General features: G+C 61.2%; 2 protein-coding genes across 2 annotated transcripts in view; both read left to right on the forward strand.

Moving 5' to 3' along the window:
* CLTCL1 (clathrin heavy chain like 1) overlaps positions 1-9,542 on the forward strand; it is an 86,329-nt gene extending 76,787 nt beyond the window's left edge. The window contains exons 27-32 of the mRNA XM_057491937.1: positions 1,105-1,236; positions 1,571-1,681; positions 1,962-2,132; positions 5,236-5,457; positions 7,651-7,726; positions 8,522-9,542. Of these exons, the coding sequence (XP_057347920.1) occupies positions 1,105-1,236; positions 1,571-1,681; positions 1,962-2,132; positions 5,236-5,457; positions 7,651-7,726; positions 8,522-8,640 (831 nt within the window). The 3' untranslated portion in view covers positions 8,641-9,542. The remainder of the gene's footprint in view (positions 1-1,104; positions 1,237-1,570; positions 1,682-1,961; positions 2,133-5,235; positions 5,458-7,650; positions 7,727-8,521) is intronic.
* A 22-nt stretch (positions 9,543-9,564) lies between these two features.
* On the forward strand, positions 9,565-13,074 carry SLC25A1 (solute carrier family 25 member 1). The gene is made up of 9 exons (XM_057491942.1): positions 9,565-9,772; positions 10,090-10,197; positions 10,313-10,412; positions 10,513-10,651; positions 11,398-11,482; positions 11,621-11,725; positions 11,911-12,026; positions 12,111-12,184; positions 12,356-13,074. Exons 1-9 carry the CDS (start codon positions 9,688-9,690, stop codon positions 12,468-12,470), a joined length of 927 nt encoding a protein of 308 aa, XP_057347925.1. The 5' UTR covers positions 9,565-9,687; the 3' UTR covers positions 12,471-13,074.
* The last annotated feature ends 5,341 nt before the right edge of the window (positions 13,075-18,415 follow it).

The following is an 18,415-nucleotide window of genomic DNA, read 5'->3' on the forward strand; positions in this document are numbered from 1 at the left end:
AGCCAGCACCTCAGAGGAGGAAACTCACCACCGTAGGCAAACTGGAGCCCCAGTGCCTGTGCCCCTTGACCCAGCCTTATGTCCCAACAGCTCTTTCTCCTTGTTAGACATCTAGTCAAGCTAGAAACCCCTGATCCAGGCCCGGATATCACTGAGAAAAAGGGCCAGGCTGGAGGAGGAACGGGTTCCAGAGCTCTGTGCAAGCGTGCCTGGGAGAAGGGTCACCACGGTCCTCTGCATCCACAGAGGCAGCACTCGGACCCTGAGGCCCATCTGGGTCAGACTCTGTGAAGACAGCGAGTGCTCTGGTCTGGGAAGGGTATGTCACGTCCTAATTGGAGTACAGAGGAACGTCCAGCTGTCCGTCATCAGCAAGGGTGCCATTAGTAGCAGGGCTGCAGATGGTGCTCCTCTTCCAAGTTTTGGTCCCACTCACCTGAACCCACCCTCTTCACCCACACGGCTCTAGTGTCACCGTGCCCCGTGTGCACCCCTGAACCTCCACACACTCCCAAGGACATGCTCATTGCCCATGACCTGTCACACTTTCTGAAGGGCAGGAACCGCCATGCCCTCCTCTGAACACAGGCCCTGCCATCAGCAAGCCAGGAGGACTCCCTTTCCAGGGGGCACAGGACCAGTCCGGAGCCTTCCAGCACTCCTCTGCTGGCTGGTGCCCAGTCTGAACACCACAGTCCCTTGCCAAGAACACTGGGGACACGAGAGCAAGCTGAGCTTTCCAAGGAGGGCTGGGGAAAGCTTGCGTGGATAAAACCTTGTTTTGGAGTTCGGTTTATTCTGACTTGTTACCCTCATTCACTACTCAGCAGATAACTGGCTGAGCACTGGCCCTGCTTCAGGTCCCGGGGTGGGGCAGGGGACAGCGGCCGCTTGCCTCAAGGGCCGGCAGATGGCAAGTGCTGAGGAGAAAAATGCCAGAGATACGGGTACGTGTCGGAAAGGGGTATTCAGTCTTAAAAGGGATGGTCATGACAGGCTTCGATAATGAAGTGCCTTAGGGCACGAAGCGGAAGGCAGTACGGTCAGTGGACAGCATCTGAGGCCAGCAGGCGGGCCGGCCCTCACCTTCAGCCCTGCCCGCAGGTCGCCAATGTGGAGCTCTACTACAAAGCCCTGCAGTTCTATTTGGATTACAAACCGCTGCTCATCAATGACCTGCTGCTCGTGCTGGCACCCTGGCTGGACCACAGCCGGACCATCAGCTTCTTCTCAAAGGTGAGCCAGCCAGTGCCCTGGGCCAAGGCCAGCTTCATGGTATTACCTTAATAGCCATCTCTGAGAGGAGCCTCAGCCAATGAAAAGGTGAAGTGTGGTATGCTGCTTTAGGTTCCACATTCGAGTCTGCATTTCAGGCAGACGTCCACAGCTAAAACTGGCACCTGCCGAGTGACACAGGCAGCCCTTTGTGTGAGTGTGTGGGTAGGGCCTGTCAGTTCTAGGGTTCTGGGAGGAGACCTGGACCTTGGCTGTACACAGCAGCCCATCAGCATGTCACAGTGGACGCCTGGTGACTTGTCTGCATGCCCTGACCATTCTCCCAACTCATCAGGCAGGGCAGTTGCCCCTAGTGAGGCCTTATCTGCGGTCAGTCCAGAGCCACAACAACAAGAGTGTGAACGAAGCACTCAACCACCTGCTGACAGAAGAGGAAGACTACCAGGTGGGTGTGGGGACTGAGCCCTGTCAGAGGGTGGTGGCAGCTGCCCCCGAGCCCCAGGGACTGTGCAGCTGCTTTGGGCATGAGAGGCCCCCTCCACGCTGGCTGGGGTGCTCTCAGTGGGCTGCCTTTGCACAGAAGTGGGTGTGGACCCCGCAGGGCACTGTGAGCAGATGGACAGGACTTTATGCCACCACCAGGGCCATGGTGGCAGCAACTGCTACTGATTCCTGGGTGGCAGCTCCACCCAGTCCCTCACCCACAGAAGGCTGTGTCCTCCTAGGGTTTGAGAGCATCTGTTGATGCCTACAACAACTTTGACAACATCGCCCTGGCGCAGAGGTTGGAGAAGCACCAACTGATCGAGTTCCGGCGCATTGCCGCTTACCTGTACGAGCGCAGCAGCCGGTGGGCCCAGAGCGTGGAGCTGTGCAAGAAGGACCGGCTCTACAAGGTCAGTGTCCCAGTGCCCACCTGCCCCTGGGCTTCCTGGCACTCTGAGGGTGTGGGGAGTGGCCACAGCCCCCAGCGGGAGACCTTTGTGGAGGGAACCAGGAGGAAGCTAAGTGGGGAGCGTTGGTATCTTTAGAACATTGTGATGATCATCATCTGCCATTGACATAGAGCCCCTTAGAAGTTACTCGAGGTGAAAGACTGGCTCTCACGAAGTTGATTCTTCTCCGGCAGTTACTCGCAAATCTCACTCTCCCTAAGCAATGTGGCCATGTTCACTTGGCACCTGCTTTGCTTCCTATCGAGATTTGGGGAATAGAAACATTAAGGTAAAATCACATTCAGAGTACTTGTTTCTGCCACTGAGCAGTGGCTCCGCACCATCCTCGGGCGCAGATCCAGGCCTGGGCGTCTGCTGGCCAGGGTGGGCTGCCTGAAGAGATCCCAGAACCTAGAGGCATTGCCGCCCCTCCGCCTGTCCTCGGCATCTCCCCAGTGGGAGCAAGTGCTGCTGCCCAAGGGGGCCCTCGTGCTCTGCTGCACGCCTAAGCCAACTTCCAAGGGTTCTGCATGCCCGGAGCCCCCAGGAGGCCCTCCACAGGCCATGAGCTTGGCCTGAGGATGCTATTCTGAGCTGTCCTTTGTGTTCCTGAGACCTTCCCAGGACACAACAGCTGCCTCCCTCCACCCCATGCAGGTGCGTCCCTCTCACAGCACATGGGCTGAGGCCAGAGACCCTTGACATCAAGGGCATATCAGGTTCACCCCAAGTCATCACCTCCAGTTTGGACCTGTTACCTGCCGTCATCTCCTCACTCTTTGTGACAGTGCTGGTGGTCCTTGGCTGCTGACAGGGCCCTGCAGAGGGGTCTAGCTGCACATCAGGGGCTAGGCTCTGCCCTGGGAGGCATCAGCAGGGCTCCGTCTGGCAAGGGGTCACAGCTGCTGTGTCCTGCCAGTGGCATGTGCCATGGTCTTGAATGCACAGGCTCCTCACCTCTCTGGTGTCCACCTTCCTCCAACCAACAGTCCCACTCAGCAAAGTGCACTAGGAAGAGGATCTAAGACAAAGCAAAAGCGGGAGGCAGTTGGCTACGTCCCAGTGCTGGTTCTCAACTGGGCTGACTGACTCCCAGGGCACGTCTGGACGTCAGCCTGTGGCTTTGGTGCTACATGTAGTAGGTGGAGGACAGAGTGGTGCTGAAGGGTCCGTGATGCCCACCCCACCACACACACACACACACGTGCCAGCAGTGCCTTGTTGGGTAACCTGCCCCGGGAGGGGGGCCTGGAAGACTGGGTGGTCACAGTGTGCCACTGCACATTGAGTGGCCACCGCTGGTTCCTGGGACAGTTACGGAACAAGAAGCATGTTTTGCAGATTGCAGACGTTGGGTGTAAAAGCACAGTGGACAGTCACCTGGTTAGGGTGACCACCTTTGGGCATGTGCACGCTACCTGGAGGCCAGTCTGAGTGGAGGGGGCAGTAACTGCATGTGGGAAGCTAGGACAGTTGAGGATTGGCAGGGCAGGCAGGACATGAGGAAGGTGCAGGATGCAGGCAGGTGCAGCCTGAACCCACCTAGGTGTGTGCACAGGCCCCTCCTGCCCATGGGTGAAGAACAGGAGCCTGTGACGGTAGTCATGGGCCAGGGGATGGCGAGCAGAGAGCAGGGGAGGGCTGGAGCCAGGCCCTGGAGGAGACCAGCAGTGGCTTGGGAGGAAGGGAGGGATGGGGATGAGGGAGAGAGATGCCCTGATGGTGACACCAGCCAGTGCAGTGGCGAGAAGTGGAAAGGTGTGGGAGAATCTCAGGCCTGAGCTTGGTTCTGGGCTGTGGAAGGGCAGTCTGAGTCACCTGGGGCTCATTCACCCGGGTCCTCTAGGAAGCTGCCAGGAGGCAGTTACAGGGCAGAAGGGAACTAGAGACAGCCACGTTCTGTTGGTGGCAACTGAGGCTGTGAGAGTTCATGGGCAGTCCCCAAGGCTGTGGAGGGAGAGAAGTGCCTGCTTTTAGGCACAAGTTACAGACAGGCTGGCCAAGGGTGGGCCCAGCTGGACTGGAGGGCACCGTGGGGGAGAGAGGAGCTGGCGTCCCTGGCAGCAGGCCCGGGAGGCCTGGGGTGTCCTGAGCTTTCGCGTGACTTTGGCGCCTTTGTGGGAACAGCATGGAGATGAGGCAGGTCTCTCAGAGCAGCAAGCAGGTGGGAAGGGTCCTTCTGGGAGGAGGGCCAGTGGGCACCACAGAAGCTGCCTTACAGGGTGTTGGAGTCTCCAGTTTGGACCTTGAAGGCTCATGTCAGGTGACTGAGTGGGTGTGAGGCCCGGTGAGCACAGAGGCACCAGAGTGTGCCTCCAGGTAGCAGCAGCCGTGCTTGGTAGGCAGTCAGATGGCATCTGAGACCACCTGTGCCTCATCGTCGGAGTGACCCACCTGTGGGCCTCAGGTTCCTCACCTCTGAAGGGTACTGTGGCCGTGCCTACTCGGGGCTGACCCACGTGCTGGCCTCTGGGCTCCTCATTGGGTAGGTGTGATTTTTTTAAATTATGCTTTAGACACATTTGCAAGTGTGAAAGTAGTAATTGGGGATTTTTTAGGGACGACTTCATGTCAGAAAGAAAGGGCAAATCATCTTGTTGGGCACTAGCCGTGTCCACATAGCTGCTCTGTGTTGAGTCCAAGGTAGCGCAGGCTGTTGTCCTGAGCACGGCAAGTGACTCTGGCCTTTACAGGAGGCCCTGCTGGCGCTGTCCCTACCCCTTTCAAAATCCTCCCCTGGGGCAGCCCCTTGTACCCCTTCTGCATGCCAGTCGGGCTCTGAGACCCATCTCCCAGGGCACCAGCAACCACGTGTGCTACCTCCTTGGCAGGTCTGCAAAGACCTGCTAGTAGGGCCACACTCGGAGTCCCCCCCCCGCCCTCCCAGAGGTGGTACTCGGTCCTGCCAGAGGGCAGCCAAGGCGCAGGGGCACCTCCACCCCCACCCCAGGTGAGGTAAGGGCCTTCATGGAACCTGGTACTGTCCAGTGCCCTGCAGCCCAGGAAGTGCCTCGGGTGGCATGAGGCAGGGTGAGCTTGAGCTGTGTGTCTGCCCTGGTTGCAGGACGCCATGCGGCTTGCTGCGGCATCCGGGGACGCTGCGCTGGCTGAGAAGCTGCTGCGGTGGTTCCTGGAGGAGGGCAAGCAGGAGTGCTTCGCAGCCTTTCTCCTCACCTGCTACGACCTGCTTTCCCCGGACCTGGTGCTGGAGCTGGCCTGGAGACACGGCCTTGTGGGCCTGGCCATGCCCTACTTCATCCAGGTGATGAAGGAGTACCTGAGCAAGGTGAGTACTGCCCCTGCAGTGGCTCCGTGGCTGCCACGTGGCATTGCCAGTCCTGATTGCCCAACCAGCCCCGCCTGCCTTCAGGAGAGGCCTCGTCCTTCACACCTGAGTGACTTTAACCTCTTCTAGAACATCACTGTGGGGTCACTGGATAGAACTGAGCACCTCCCCTTAGAGAGCCGCCCACCCAGGGCCAGAGGCACAGGTGTGCTCACCCGCTGCCCAGGGCTTCGTGGGGAGAGAACAGTGAGGTGCCGGCTGGCAGCCTCCAGCACACAGCTGTGGGCTCAAGGGGCCACCCACCTCTCGGTGCCCCTTCATCAAGTCCAGGGTGCAGCTGTTGGAAGACCTGTTGTGGTGACCCTCCTTTTGCCAAGCATTTAGTAGGAACGTTAACACGTATTTAACCCTTTAATATATTGTCAGGAAGGTAGTCATCCCTCTACAGCCTGCGGACACTGGAGTCCCAGTCCAGAGCTGACAGAGGAAAACATGGGCTCAGACCCATGTCTCCCCTGCCCAGGGGCCATAATCATGTCTGAGCATGTCACTTCTGCCACTCCAGATGTCACTTGGCATCCTTGTGTCCCACTCTAGCTTTCTTTGCAGGTTGTTGAGCTGTTTAATGAGATGGCAATGTGTGGTTTTAGCTCTCCCTGTGTGTTGAAGCCATAGAAGTCCCTGTCTAGAAGCTGGACCCAGTCCAGAGACCCACTTATCTGGCCCAGTTTGTTTCTAAGGCATCAGAAAAGCCACCACTCAGCAGCACGTACTTGCCCTTCCAGCCATACTCCTACCCTTCTTCCAGCCAGGCGGAGGCCCCACAATGCCAGAAGCCACCAGGCTGCGGCTTTTTTCAGTGGTTCTAGGGAAGAAATGGGAAGCTTTGGGGGGTGCATTCGGGTGCTGTCAGCTTTGGCCCGCAAGGGCTTGCTCTGCCTGCTGCCTACAGAGCCTCCTAGGAACTGCCCAACCCCTGCAGGAGCCATCCCAGGGGCCATTCAAGGCCATCCCCCTGCTGCAGTCCCATCCACATAGCATATCTGAGCAGGAGGCCTCCTGAGACTCTCCAGGGGGTGGGAGAAGGGCACCTTGGCCATTCAGTCTGAATGTGGGCTGCCAGAGGACACAGACTGCCTGAATTCACAAGGGTCCCTGGTTCCTCAACTATAGTGGAAGGCAGCTCCCTACAGGAGGTATCTGCTGTGTGGAGCTTGTCCTCAACAACCACTTTACCCATGATGGACAGCTCTCCCCCTGCCTAAGTTGCCATAACCTGGAAGCAGTCAGTCTGTTCCAAGCCCTGCATAGAGGGTGAATATGTGCTTGGGTAGCTGATGCCTTCCTGCTGGAAAGACCCTGCTTCCTGGCCCGGGGTCCCCATGCTCCTCTAGTCCTAGAAGTCAGGAGCTGCCACAGCACCTGGCCTTGTTGCCTGCCATCCCACATGCCTCCACCAGCACCAGACCAGGTGCCTGTCATGGTGGAGAGAGGAGGGGGCTTGAGAGGGGCTTCTCAGGCACTGATGGGATGTGGGCTGGTTCTCAGCTGAGGCTGGGGCCCAGCTGACTGGACCCAGTGCTGGGTGCTGTGAGGTGGAGGGGCCCAGACAAGGCCACAGACCCGTTCCGACTGGAGACCTCAGTCTCGGCTCTTGACTCATTTGGGCAGCCCTGAAAAGTGAGGGAGAGCTGTCCTCAGATGGCCGATACAGCGCCCACCTCTCGGGGCGCATCTTCCCCGCAGGGAGGATGTCCCAGAATGTCGCACTTGTGAGTGACTGGTCTCCTAGGAAGGGGTGGGTGGCCAGGACTGGCTGGAAGCAGGGAGCACCGCATTATCTTGGCGGTGGTCCTGTGTCCAGGGGAGCACTCAGCCCCATCAGCCGTGCCACATACAGCCTGCAGTCACCCACAATTGCTCTGGTGCACCTGGCAGCCAAGTGCCCGCTTGGAAAGTACTAGGCTGGAACAGTGGCTGGGGTTCAACCGGGCACCCCGTCTCTGCCCAGTTACAAAGGGTTCATCTTGTAGAGCAGGGCAGAGGGCCCTGCAGGCACAGCATTGGCCCGGGAGCCTCCTTAGCTCGCTCGCTCCTGGAGGCTGCGTGCCGGCCGTCCAGCCCCACGTTCACCCCCAGGCCCCGACTGCTTGAGGCACTCAGGCAGGCGCTCCTGTGCTCTCGCCTCTGCAGGTGGACAGACTGGATGCCTCAGAGAGTCTGCGCAAACAGGAGGAGCATGTAGTGGAAGCCGCCCCTCTCCTGTTTGGTACGTGGCACCTGTAGTCCCTAGTCCCCTGCCCCCTAGGGAGGGGAGAAAAGGGGAGGCAGTTCGTACCACCTTCCCCTGACTGGGCTTCAGGTCCAGGCAGGAATGGACAGGGTGGGGGGACAGGAAGACCGCCATGGCCGCCAGGTGTGGAGGAGATTCGTGTATTCAGTAGTGTTCATAGGGGCACAGCCCCTGCCCCCCCCCCATTTCTGGTGCCTGCTTCCTGGTGGGGTTGCCTTGCCTCTCCTTGTGCCTGGCAGCCAGCCGACAACAAGCTGCTTCTGTGTGCCACCCTGCCTGGCCCTCCACCAGGCAGTAAGGCTGTTGCTGGCTTTGCCCTTAGGAGCCTGCCTGGATGGCCTGGCTGTTGAGCAGATAAATTGGTTCGTGTGTGCACTGCACAGACAGGCTGTTGGGTCCTGGTGTTCACGACTAACACAGGTTGAGGGCATGGTGTGACATGCAGCAAATGAGCCTAGTCTCAACTCTCCCACCAGCTGTGCTTGGGGTCATTGTGCCCACCCACCATTAATGTCAATCTGGTTGTTTTAGATTTTGATGGGCATGAGTGAGACCCAGCCAGTTGAGCTAATAAGTAAGTGTCCCATTTGGGACTAGCTTACCCCTCTTGCCTGGCCAGCCCAACAGCAGCTCCCACAGACCTTGCCTCTAGGCACCTGCTCTGTGGTGCCTCAGCCACTGGGTGGTCAGGGCTGGTGTGCAACCTGCTCCTTGGGCCCTGGTGACTTGGGAGCAGTGAGTTCTGCTCACCCTTGGCGTCTCCCTCTGCAGGTCAGCAGCTGATGCTGACAGCAGGCCCAGGCCCAGCCCCTGCCCCTACTGGCTTCCCCTATGGATATGAAGCTGCTCCTGCCTTCACCCAGCCTCCTGTGTCCGGCTTCAGCATGTAGTGGGTGCTCAGTGGCAACACCCCCTCTACTGGGTTATTACCCTCCTCAGGGGGCGTGTCAGCCCAGAAGCACAGAGGACCCTGATGGCAGGCAGGGACACCTGGACATTATTTTTGCCGAGGCCCAGCGATGGCAGCCTCTGAGCCAGCCCTGAGCCTGAGGCCAGGGTAGCCACTGACTGGGAGAAGACTGGTTCCAGCCCTCACGCAGGGAAGTTGACTCGGAGCCAGACATTCCTGGGGAGTTCTTGTCTGCAAGATTCCCTGGTCCTGTGGGGGAAGGGCACCCTCTCCACATTCTGCACCGGTGGAGCCGCCCCCTCCAGGCTACTTGCAGACACAACTGAACAGACCTTATAACCTGGCCCAGAGCCTCCTGCCGATCATGAATATTAAAGTTGGTTTATCAAGGCAAAGTTTCCCTGCTTGGTGCTGGTGTGCGAAGGAGGGGACGTAGGATTTTCCAGGACCTCTTGCGGGGTGGGGGACCTGCGGCTGCCTTCGGGTTCTTCCCCGACGATGCGCCCTACGTGGAGCTTTAAATCCCGTGGCAGCTGTGGTAGCCACGTGGCCATTCGCGTGTTGAAAGGCCAAACCCTCAAACTTCAGGGAGGTAGCTAGCCCCACGTGTTTCGGGGAAGGGTCCTTTCTCCACCCGTGATTGCCAAGGGTCCTGTCGCTCCTGACTGACACAGAGACCGTGGAACCCGCTCCTTCCCGCACCCAGCTCCGCCAGATACCGAGGCAAGTTATAGAAACTGCACCTTGACCCACCTCTCTAGGCCCGGGCGCAACGCCGCCTCCCGAGGACCCGGGCTCGGCCATTGGCTGGGCTGTCGTCCCGCCCCTGCGCCTGCCTCCGGACGCCCCGCCCGGCCTCAGTTTCCCGGCCGGCGAGGGGCGGGGCGGGGGCGGGGCCCGGTAGCTGACGCGGCCTCCCCGCCCCCCGGACCCTAACCGGCTGCCTCCACGAACCGATCCCCGAGAGCAGGAGGCTCGGACCCGCGGCCGACGCTGGGCGCCCCGACGCCCCGCCTTCCCGCCCGCCATGGCCGCGCCTCGCGCTCTGGCGGCCGCTGCGCCCGCGCCTGGGAAGGCCAAGCTGACGCACCCGGGGAAGGCGATCCTGGCAGGTGGGCCCCCCGGACGCGGACTCCGCGGCGCCCACCCGCCGGCCCTGCGGTTTCCGACTGAGCAGGGGACGCCGAGGCCCCGCCCCACTTCCGGGTCGGGCGGGGGGCGCGGCCCTGCTCCCCAGCCGGCGCGCGGGGGCTCGCACTGCGGGTCGCCCCCACACCTTGCGGGGCGAGGGTGGGGCGTGGGGACCCTCCCCGCCTCCGGCGGCGCCGTCGCCGGGCAAAGTCCGGGGCGGGGGAGGGGCCCGGGCGGCAGCCACAAGCGGGAGGCCGGGCGGCTGCGCGGGGGTCTCAGCGCCCGGGTCCCCCCGCAGGCGGCCTGGCGGGCGGCATAGAAATTTGCATCACCTTCCCCACCGAGTACGTGAAGACGCAGCTGCAGCTAGACGAGCGCTCGCACCCGCCGCGGTACCGAGGCATCGGTGAGTAAGGGGCGGTGCGCCCCGGGAGAACCGGCACCCGGAGGGCGCAGCTCGGCCGGGAGCTGCGGGGGCGGGACTGAGGGCGGCGGGGGTCGCTGACCGCCCCCTCCCGCAGGGGACTGCGTGCGGCAGACCGTGCGTAGCCATGGCATTCTGGGCCTGTACCGAGGCCTCAGCTCTTTGCTCTACGGTTCCATCCCCAAGGCGGCCGTCAGGTAAGGAGGACTGGGGCGGCCGCAGGAGGGAGCCCCCAGGGGCTACCCGCCCTCCACCCCCACGACGGCAGCCCCTCTCTCCCCCGCCTTCCGCCCCCAGGTTCGGGATGTTCGAGTTCCTCAGCAACCACATGCGGGACGCCCAGGGACGGCTGGACAGCACGCGCGGTCTGCTCTGCGGCTTGGGCGCCGGCGTGGCCGAAGCGGTGGTGGTCGTGTGCCCCATGGAGACCATCAAGGTAGGGAAGGTTCAGGCAGGGGGCAGGGCTTGCGGAGGGGTGCTGGGGTGGCCGGGCGGTGATGGTCCCGTGCACCAAGGAGACCTCGGAGCTGAGGCGGGGCGGGGGCACAGAAGAGCCGCAGAGCATGCAGGGGGAACTGCCTGGGCAGCAGGAGGACCGCCGGAGGGGCCTCCTGTGCAGGCTGGACTCTGTCCTGAGGACAGTGGGTCCCCAGGGGAGAGGGCATCCCCTTTTCTGTTTTTGGCGTCTGAAAGCCACGGCATCCATCCCTTCACTCTTGCAGGGAAGTCTGTGCCTTCTCCCGCAGAAGTACCAGAACACGGGGGACTGTGGTTTGCAGATCCTGAGGAATGGGGGGCTCGAGGCCTGAGTGGGAGAGGGGTGGGCCATTTTTTTCTACCTGGGCCTCACCCCAAACCCCCTGCCATCCCAGGAGTCCTTACTTCTAGGTTCCTTTTCTTGCCCCTCCAGTTAAGTTTTTTAAGAAACAATTATAAACAAACGACGTAAAAAAAAAAAAAGTGATTGTTGGCTAAGCTATGGAAGGAGATACCAGCAAACAGGGAAGACTCTTTAGTACAGTAGCCCTGTTGTCTTCTGGGGCTTTGTGCCCACCACGGCCCTGGGGCCCTGTTTCCAGGTGAGGAGGTATACCTCCAGCCCTGGCCTGCAAAGCCAAGAGACCAGGTGGGCTCTTCAGGAGGCACCCTGGGAGCCGGTGCCTTTGCATCCCTCTCTCTCAGGTGAAGTTCATCCATGACCAGACCTCTGCCAGCCCCAGATACAGAGGATTCTTCCACGGGGTTAGGGAGATTATTCGGGAACAAGGTGAGCCACTCGGCCTTCCTCCTCAAGTAGTCAGGGACGGCTCGGCCAGGCCAGAAGCGGTCTGCACTGCCTGCTCCCCGCCCTAGCGCTCCTGCGTGCTGCTCCCCAAGTGTAACCTCCGTGCCTGCCTGCCCCCAGGGCTGAAGGGGACGTACCAAGGCCTCACAGCCACAGTGCTGAAGCAGGGATCCAACCAGGCTATCCGCTTCTTCGTCATGACCTCCCTGCGCAACTGGTACCGAGGTATGGTGGTGGCCCAGGATCCCACCTCCAAACACTTCGGGCTAAGCTCTGCTTCCCATCAGGCCTCCAGGCCTGGGCCCCAGCCCCTGGGCCCCGTGGGGACTGGTTCGTGCTCCTCCTCAGCCCTCAGAGCCCTCTGCTTTGCCCTCCATCACCTTCTGACCACAACCCCCACCCGCGTCCAGGGGACAACCCCAACAAGCCCATGAACCCGCTGATCACCGGGGTGTTTGGAGCTGTCGCCGGCGCCGCCAGCGTCTTTGGGAACACTCCTCTGGATGTGATCAAGACCCGGATGCAGGTGGCGGCAGGACCGGGAAGGGGCCAGGGGAAGGGGTCTTGGTACAGGGACTGGCTGTTGAGCCCTGTGGCTGGTGTCCTGCAGGGCCTGGAGGCGCACAAGTACCGGAACACGTGGGACTGTGGCTTGCAGATCCTGAGGAACGAGGGGCTCAAGGCGTGAGTGGGGGAGGGGAGGGGCATTGTCCTCTACCTGGGCCTCACCCCAAACCCCCTGCCAGCCCAGGAATCCTTACTTCTAGGGTCCCATTCTCCCACTCCAGCATCTGTATCCACCCCTGCTGTCCCCTCCTCACTTCCTCACTGCCTGCCTTGCCCCGGCACCCCCAGATTCTACAAGGGCACTGTCCCCCGCCTGGGCCGGGTCTGCCTGGACGTGGCCATCGTGTTCATCATCTATGATGAGGTAGTGAAGCTTCTCAACAAGGTGTGGAAGACGGATTAAGCCCCTGAGGATCAGTGGGAGCTGCCCCCAGGTGCCTGCAGACCAGCCCACACCACCCTCTCCTTACAATTCCAGTGCAGTTGTGCCAAAAGACCCCACCCCCATTCCTTGAGCTCCGTGGCCTGGGTCTCTCCTGTGGCCTTTGAGTCCACATGTCCTGTAGTACCATGTGTGCCCTGCGGTCAACTACCATTGTGTCGGTGTGTCAGGCAGAGGCTGGGTGTCCCTCTGGCCTGTGAATCTGTGCCCACTTGTCCATGTGCTTACTCATGAGCCATGTGCCTGTGTTTCATGTTTTGTGTCATGTGACCCGGTACCCTGCTTCCGGGGTGCCCATGTGGCTTGGGTCCACGGCCCTGTAGCCATGGCCCGGTCCCAGCCCGGTGCCTTCCACGCTGGGCAGCAGGGGCACCTGCCCCAGCCTACCACAGCTGCCTCCGGGTCTCAGCCTGGCCTCACCGCATTCCAGGGGCTGTGTGCCCCTCGCTTCTCCCGCCACTGGCCTTAACTGGCTCTTGGGCCCTCCCTCCACCTGGGACAGGGTGGCCCCCACCACTCTCAGGACCACCCTCCCAAGGCAGAATAAACAGGATCCTGTCTCAGCCTCCTGTCCCTGCGTGGGCCCATCTGTGGGTGGACAGTGGTGGACTTGCCACTGCAGAAGGCAGGCCCTCAGCAGAGGCACCAGCAGGGGCAGGGAGAGCAAGCAGCAGGCAGGCTGGTGGGCGAGCCCTGCAGGAGGCCTGGCCAGGTGAGGCCGAGGAATCGGGCTCTGTCCAGGATTTGCACGTGGCCTGTGGGCAGGATCCTACAGGGTCTGCTGGAACACACATCCTCAGGGTCACCTGACAGGCAGCCCTGAGTGGCCGGAGTGGAGCTGCGCTGTGCTGGTGGCTGGGCCTGGGAAGCTGCTCCCGGGTTGTCTGCCCCTCAGCCTGCACGTTAAGGCCCACTTGTGGTTTCTCTTAAGATGGCATGCTTACAGGGAAGTGCTTCGGGGCATCTAATTTCTGGCTCCCTGAGCTTCTAAGCAGGGGGCCTTTTTCTTACCCCTTCACACAGGCTGGGAGGCAGCTGCCCTGGGGCAGGAGGGGGTGAAGCTGCCTGACCAGGGCTAGGGGCTCCTCACCTCAGAGCCCTGAATTGGAGTGTCCCTGGGTGCCCCTCCTCACCCCGTGTCAGGAGCTGGGCACCACAACCCTGAGCCGAGTGGAGGAGGCCCAAGAGCAGGATGGGATGAACTGGGACCTCTGGCTGTGTAGGGGCAGAAGGCACTCAGTCAGTGGGGAAACAGCCTAGAAGAAGCCTCCCAGTAGGCAGGTCATGTCCCTGGAGCTGCTCCTTTGGGGGAGGGTGCCCCACTCCAGCCTCGGTCAGCACCAGAGTCCCTGGAGTCTGGACCGGGGTAGATCTGCGGGCCAGGCACGGGCTTGGGGATGCAAGGGGAACACGGAGTTTTGAGGAACTGAGCTGGGTGCTCTTCATCTCACAGGACACCTACCCATCTTTGCCACAACAGGACCTTTGCCAGCAGCAAAGCTCACAAGCCCACAGAGGCCAAGGGCTAGCCTCCCACACCCACAGCAGGGCATGTGGGAGCTCTGGGAAGGCAACAGGGCTGGAGCCCCCACCCTAAGTCACTGGCTTGGCTTACAGCACAGGACAGTGGGACTCAAGGGGCACACAGCTCCCCTGGGGCCTGCCCTCCAGCTGCACCATTTGTAGATGGGACAGAACCCTAACTCCCAAAGTGAGCAAGTCACCTATCAGTTTCCTAATCTGCAACAGGGAGTGGGTTGTGAGGATGAAATGTGATCCCTAGAAAGTGCTCAGAACAGTGATAGGACAAGCCTGCACACGTAGCTGTTTTCTTAGGGTTGCAGGAGGTTTGCAGACTCCTGAGTTCCACATATTTCTTAATAGGCAAAGCCCAGCTGCTGAGCCCTGTGGGGACTCAAATGTCCCCGAATACCAACCTCCAGGAATGGCACCCACTCACTGCACAGCACCCCAGAACCCTGCTGCCGGCCCCCTTCACAGGGAGGGAGGGGCCAAGGTTGCACTGGGCAGAGTGCAGGGCATGGGGACCTGTGCCCAGAGGTAATTAACGCCTCCGCAGGAACAGCAGGGATCCTGCTGTGGCTCCAGGGTTCCCGTCCCTGTGCTGCACAGCGTAACTTGGACAGCAGGTTGCCCAGCCAGGAGATTTGATTAAGCTGCGTCTGAATCCCCTGGGGCCAGGAGTAGCCACCCGCCCTGGTGGAATCGTTCCCCGCCTGTCACACTTCACCTGAAGAAGCAGGCACACTCAGTACTTGGAGCTGAGACTTGAAGGGGAGGGGTGTCCTCTGTGCAGGAAAGAGCTTGCAGTGCCTGGGCTGAGGGAAAGCCAGCAAGACGAGCAAAGTGAACAGGCAGTGAGCCTGGAGGGAGACCAGCTACATGTAAGACCCCAGAGGCTAGAGAGGAGGCTGATGGCAGGGGACCCTTGCCCTTCCAGAGATGTGTGCAGATCTTCTAAGTAATCAGGTAGCAGAACAGACTCAACTTCCAGACTTGCCACACCCCACACCCCACCAACCTGGACACAAGGCCAGGGAGAAACCCAGGAGGTGGCTGGGTCCACATATCAGAGATGAGATGTGAAATGAGGAATGTGGGACTCCAAGTCACCAGATTCAGCCATGGCTGGAGCCTCTGTACCTAGTTGTAAAGCCACAGCCAACCTTCACCATCTGGCTCAACCTTAAGCCTGGGATTATCATGTAATGTGCCCAGGAGGAACAGTGGCCTCAGAGACAGGCAAGGGAGCTGAGAGTGAAGTGGTGGCTGCTCCTGGGGCAGGGCTTGGCTAACCTCCAGCCCTTGCCACACCTCTTGAAGCCTCCCCTCAGCCAGTAGCACTAGCGTCCCCTGGGTGTTCCCATGTCCTTGTGTAGGTGATAAGTGAAGATCAGAGCACACGAAACAGCCAGTCACTCCTGACAAATGGGTCTGTCTGCTTCTAGCCAACAAAGACGGTTGTTTGGAGGTTGGCGTCTAGCCAATAGACGGTTGCACACTCAGCCTTCACAACAAACAATCCCAGCCAAGAATGCCAGAGTATTTTCCTCGCTGACTTGCTACTTCCTACATGTTTTTGGATCCCTGACGGTGGTCTTTGGTAAAGAGCACAGAATCACAGGGTCTGAGTAGTTTCTGCCTCCTCAAGATGTGGGAACAGGGATGGGGCACACCAGGGACAAGGACAGAGATGCAAGCACGGTGGGGAACTGGCCTAAAAGCATGATGGGAGGGCCACAGGGAACACTCAGGCTGGTAAACATGAACAAGGCCAACAATATGGGTGACCCACAGAACGGTGGCCCTCTAGCGCCCCTCTTCCGAGGCCCCACCTGGCAAATGTCCCAGGACCGATTGCCCTCTGCCTGGCCGGCCACACGCACCGGCCTGAACTGGCCCGGGAGGCCCCACTTGACGACAGGGGTGTCGTCTCCTGAAGTGACGTCGGGGATAACCCACCCCACCTCCTCTGCTCCTAAGCGCTGCTCACATGCCTACAGTGACCCGCAGCCCAACGCTGGCCGAAAAGCACTGCTTCGTGCGGCTCCTGGGACCTTGCATGCGGGCGCGGGGCGGGTTGGGGCCGCCGAAGCGCTCTGTCCAGCCAGCTTGTCCGCCCCCCGCGGCCCTAGAGCCTGACCGCACCCGCAGACCCCCTGCTCCAGCCCCGCAGCGGAGGACCTGGCGAGGCACCCCTCGCTCCTGGAGGGGCCCCTCTCCCAGGGCCGTGAGAGGAGAAGGTGACCCGCCCGCGATCGTGATCCGGGGGCTTCTCGGGCCGGTCGGCCCAGGTCACCAGAGCTGCTGTACCCGCTAGGGCCGAGGGGAGGGCGGCCCTCGGCCGTCTGCTCAAGGGCCTCTCTCGGCACCCGCCCTTGGAGGTCCGGAGACCGATCCTGTGGGCGCAGAAGGCTTCCCGGCCTCGGGGACGGGAACTCCGCGCCAAGGGAGGAGCCCGGGCCTCCTCGGCGGGAATGCTCGCGGCGGAAGTCAGGGGGCGCGCGCTGATGGCGTCATGGGCGCGCGCCGCCTCCCCGCGCAGGGTCGTGCGGCTCCTCGCGGCCTCGTCTGCGGCCTGCTGGGAGCCTTGTGACAGCCCCTGCCAGCACTCCGGTCCTCGGGTTTCAGCGCTAATGCCTCGAACACGCTCGCGGCCCGCCGCCATCGCCACCCCTCCCCGAGTCACTCACTGCGCCTGGCCGCTGCCAAGGGCCGCTCCTGACGCGCCAGGCTGAGCGGACGTCCGCGCCTCCCCCACCGCCTCCTGAAGGTGCCTGTGTCCTAGGGCTGGGCTTCTCCCGCGCAGCCGGCTCTCTGCCTCACCCCGGGCCGCCGCACACCTGTTCCCGCAGCGCCGCCTCGCCCTCGGCCTTCATCCCGAATCTCACACTGTCTGCACCTGTATGCGGGTCGGGGACCTGTTCCCCTTTCCCAGCACAGCCCTCTGTTCCGGATACCTTCCTGCACCCTCAGACCCAAGCTCCCAGAGAGCGTGACTGGGCTGCAGAAACCTCGCTGCCAAATGAAGAGAGGAAGGACTTGAGACTGTCTTTTCCTCCCCCTGCATCTTTTTGCTGCAGTGTGCCCAGTCTCAGCCATGGGAAAGGAGATGGGGTCAGAGCGAGGGACCGAGAGGACTCCACCAGCCTCTCCACTGCTACGTCCCTTACTGGCCCTGCCCGCCTGGCTAGCTCCAGGCCGGTAATCTGTTGTCACCCGCGGGCTCCTGTGAGGCCCCATGGAGGAGGAGACAGGAAAACCCCTACAGTGCGAGGACACCCCTCTGAGCCCCCCGCTCTAGAGGCCTGTCATTAGCAACGACAGGAGGAGGAATGGGGACTGGGAGTGCCTACAGAAGGTAGCAGCGGGCACAGACTGCACAGCTGGACAGTGGGCCTCCTGGCAAGGTCTTTCCTCTTACCAGCGAGCCCTATTTCTTAGATGGGAAAACGCAGGCAGAGATAAAGGACCTAAATGGGAACTATGGAGGCCCAAGCCTGCACACCCACCCTCCCTCACCTAGTGAGAGGGGTTTAAGGTAGCATTGAGGGGGCAGCAGGTGGCGTCACAGCCCTGTCAGTGAGTCAATCAACAAACATGCCCCTCAGGGGTACATACCATGGAAGGGACCCCAAAGGAAAGTTGGTCTGCAGACAGTGACTCCTTGCTGGGCTCCGTAAGATCCTCCCAATCTGCAACCTGCTTCCCAGCCATCCATGATGGCGAGGGGGTTGTGCTTCTCTGAGAAGCCCAAGCTCACTGGGGAGGCTGACAGGGCCACAAGGGGTGGTCAAGGTCAGATGGAGTGGGGAGGGCAGGCTGGGGAGGGAGAAAGGAAGCGTGTTTCTGAGAATGGACAGGGGCTAAGTTCCTTGATCTCCCTGGAAGGCTGGCGGGGACAGAGGCTGGGGTCAACGGCCTGGCTCCACTCACACCTGGTGAGCCAGGTGCACACATCGGGCCGTTGGCCTGACCAGCCGAGGTGTACATCCCTCCCTCTGTTCCTCAGGACCAACCTGGCCCAGTGACAGCTGGGGAAACTGAGCCCAGCCAGCGCCTGGGCTTCAGGGCTTGCGCGGTCCCTCGGTAGAGGGCATCTCCGCCCACGCGCCCGCTCTGCTGACAATCGAGCAGCCAAAGCAGATTAACCCGGGTGCTAATCCCCCCTAATGGCTTCAGAATCCCAGCGCCGAGCGGCTAAGCCGGCCTTTCTCCGAGCCTGGGCTGGGCCCTTCCCGGCGGGGCCGCGCCGATGCTATCTCGCCGTCTGGCCGCCGGCCCCGCGCTAATCCCCGGCCCGCGCTCTCCTTTCCGTGCGCTCGAGATCGGCCGATTGGCGTTTGATTACGGCCGTTATCGAGGCCTCTTTGTGCGACCGGCCC

Source organism: Manis pentadactyla, chromosome 14 (assembly GCF_030020395.1).
Source record: "Manis pentadactyla isolate mManPen7 chromosome 14, mManPen7.hap1, whole genome shotgun sequence".
NCBI classification, from domain to species: Eukaryota; Metazoa; Chordata; class Mammalia; order Pholidota; family Manidae; genus Manis; species Manis pentadactyla.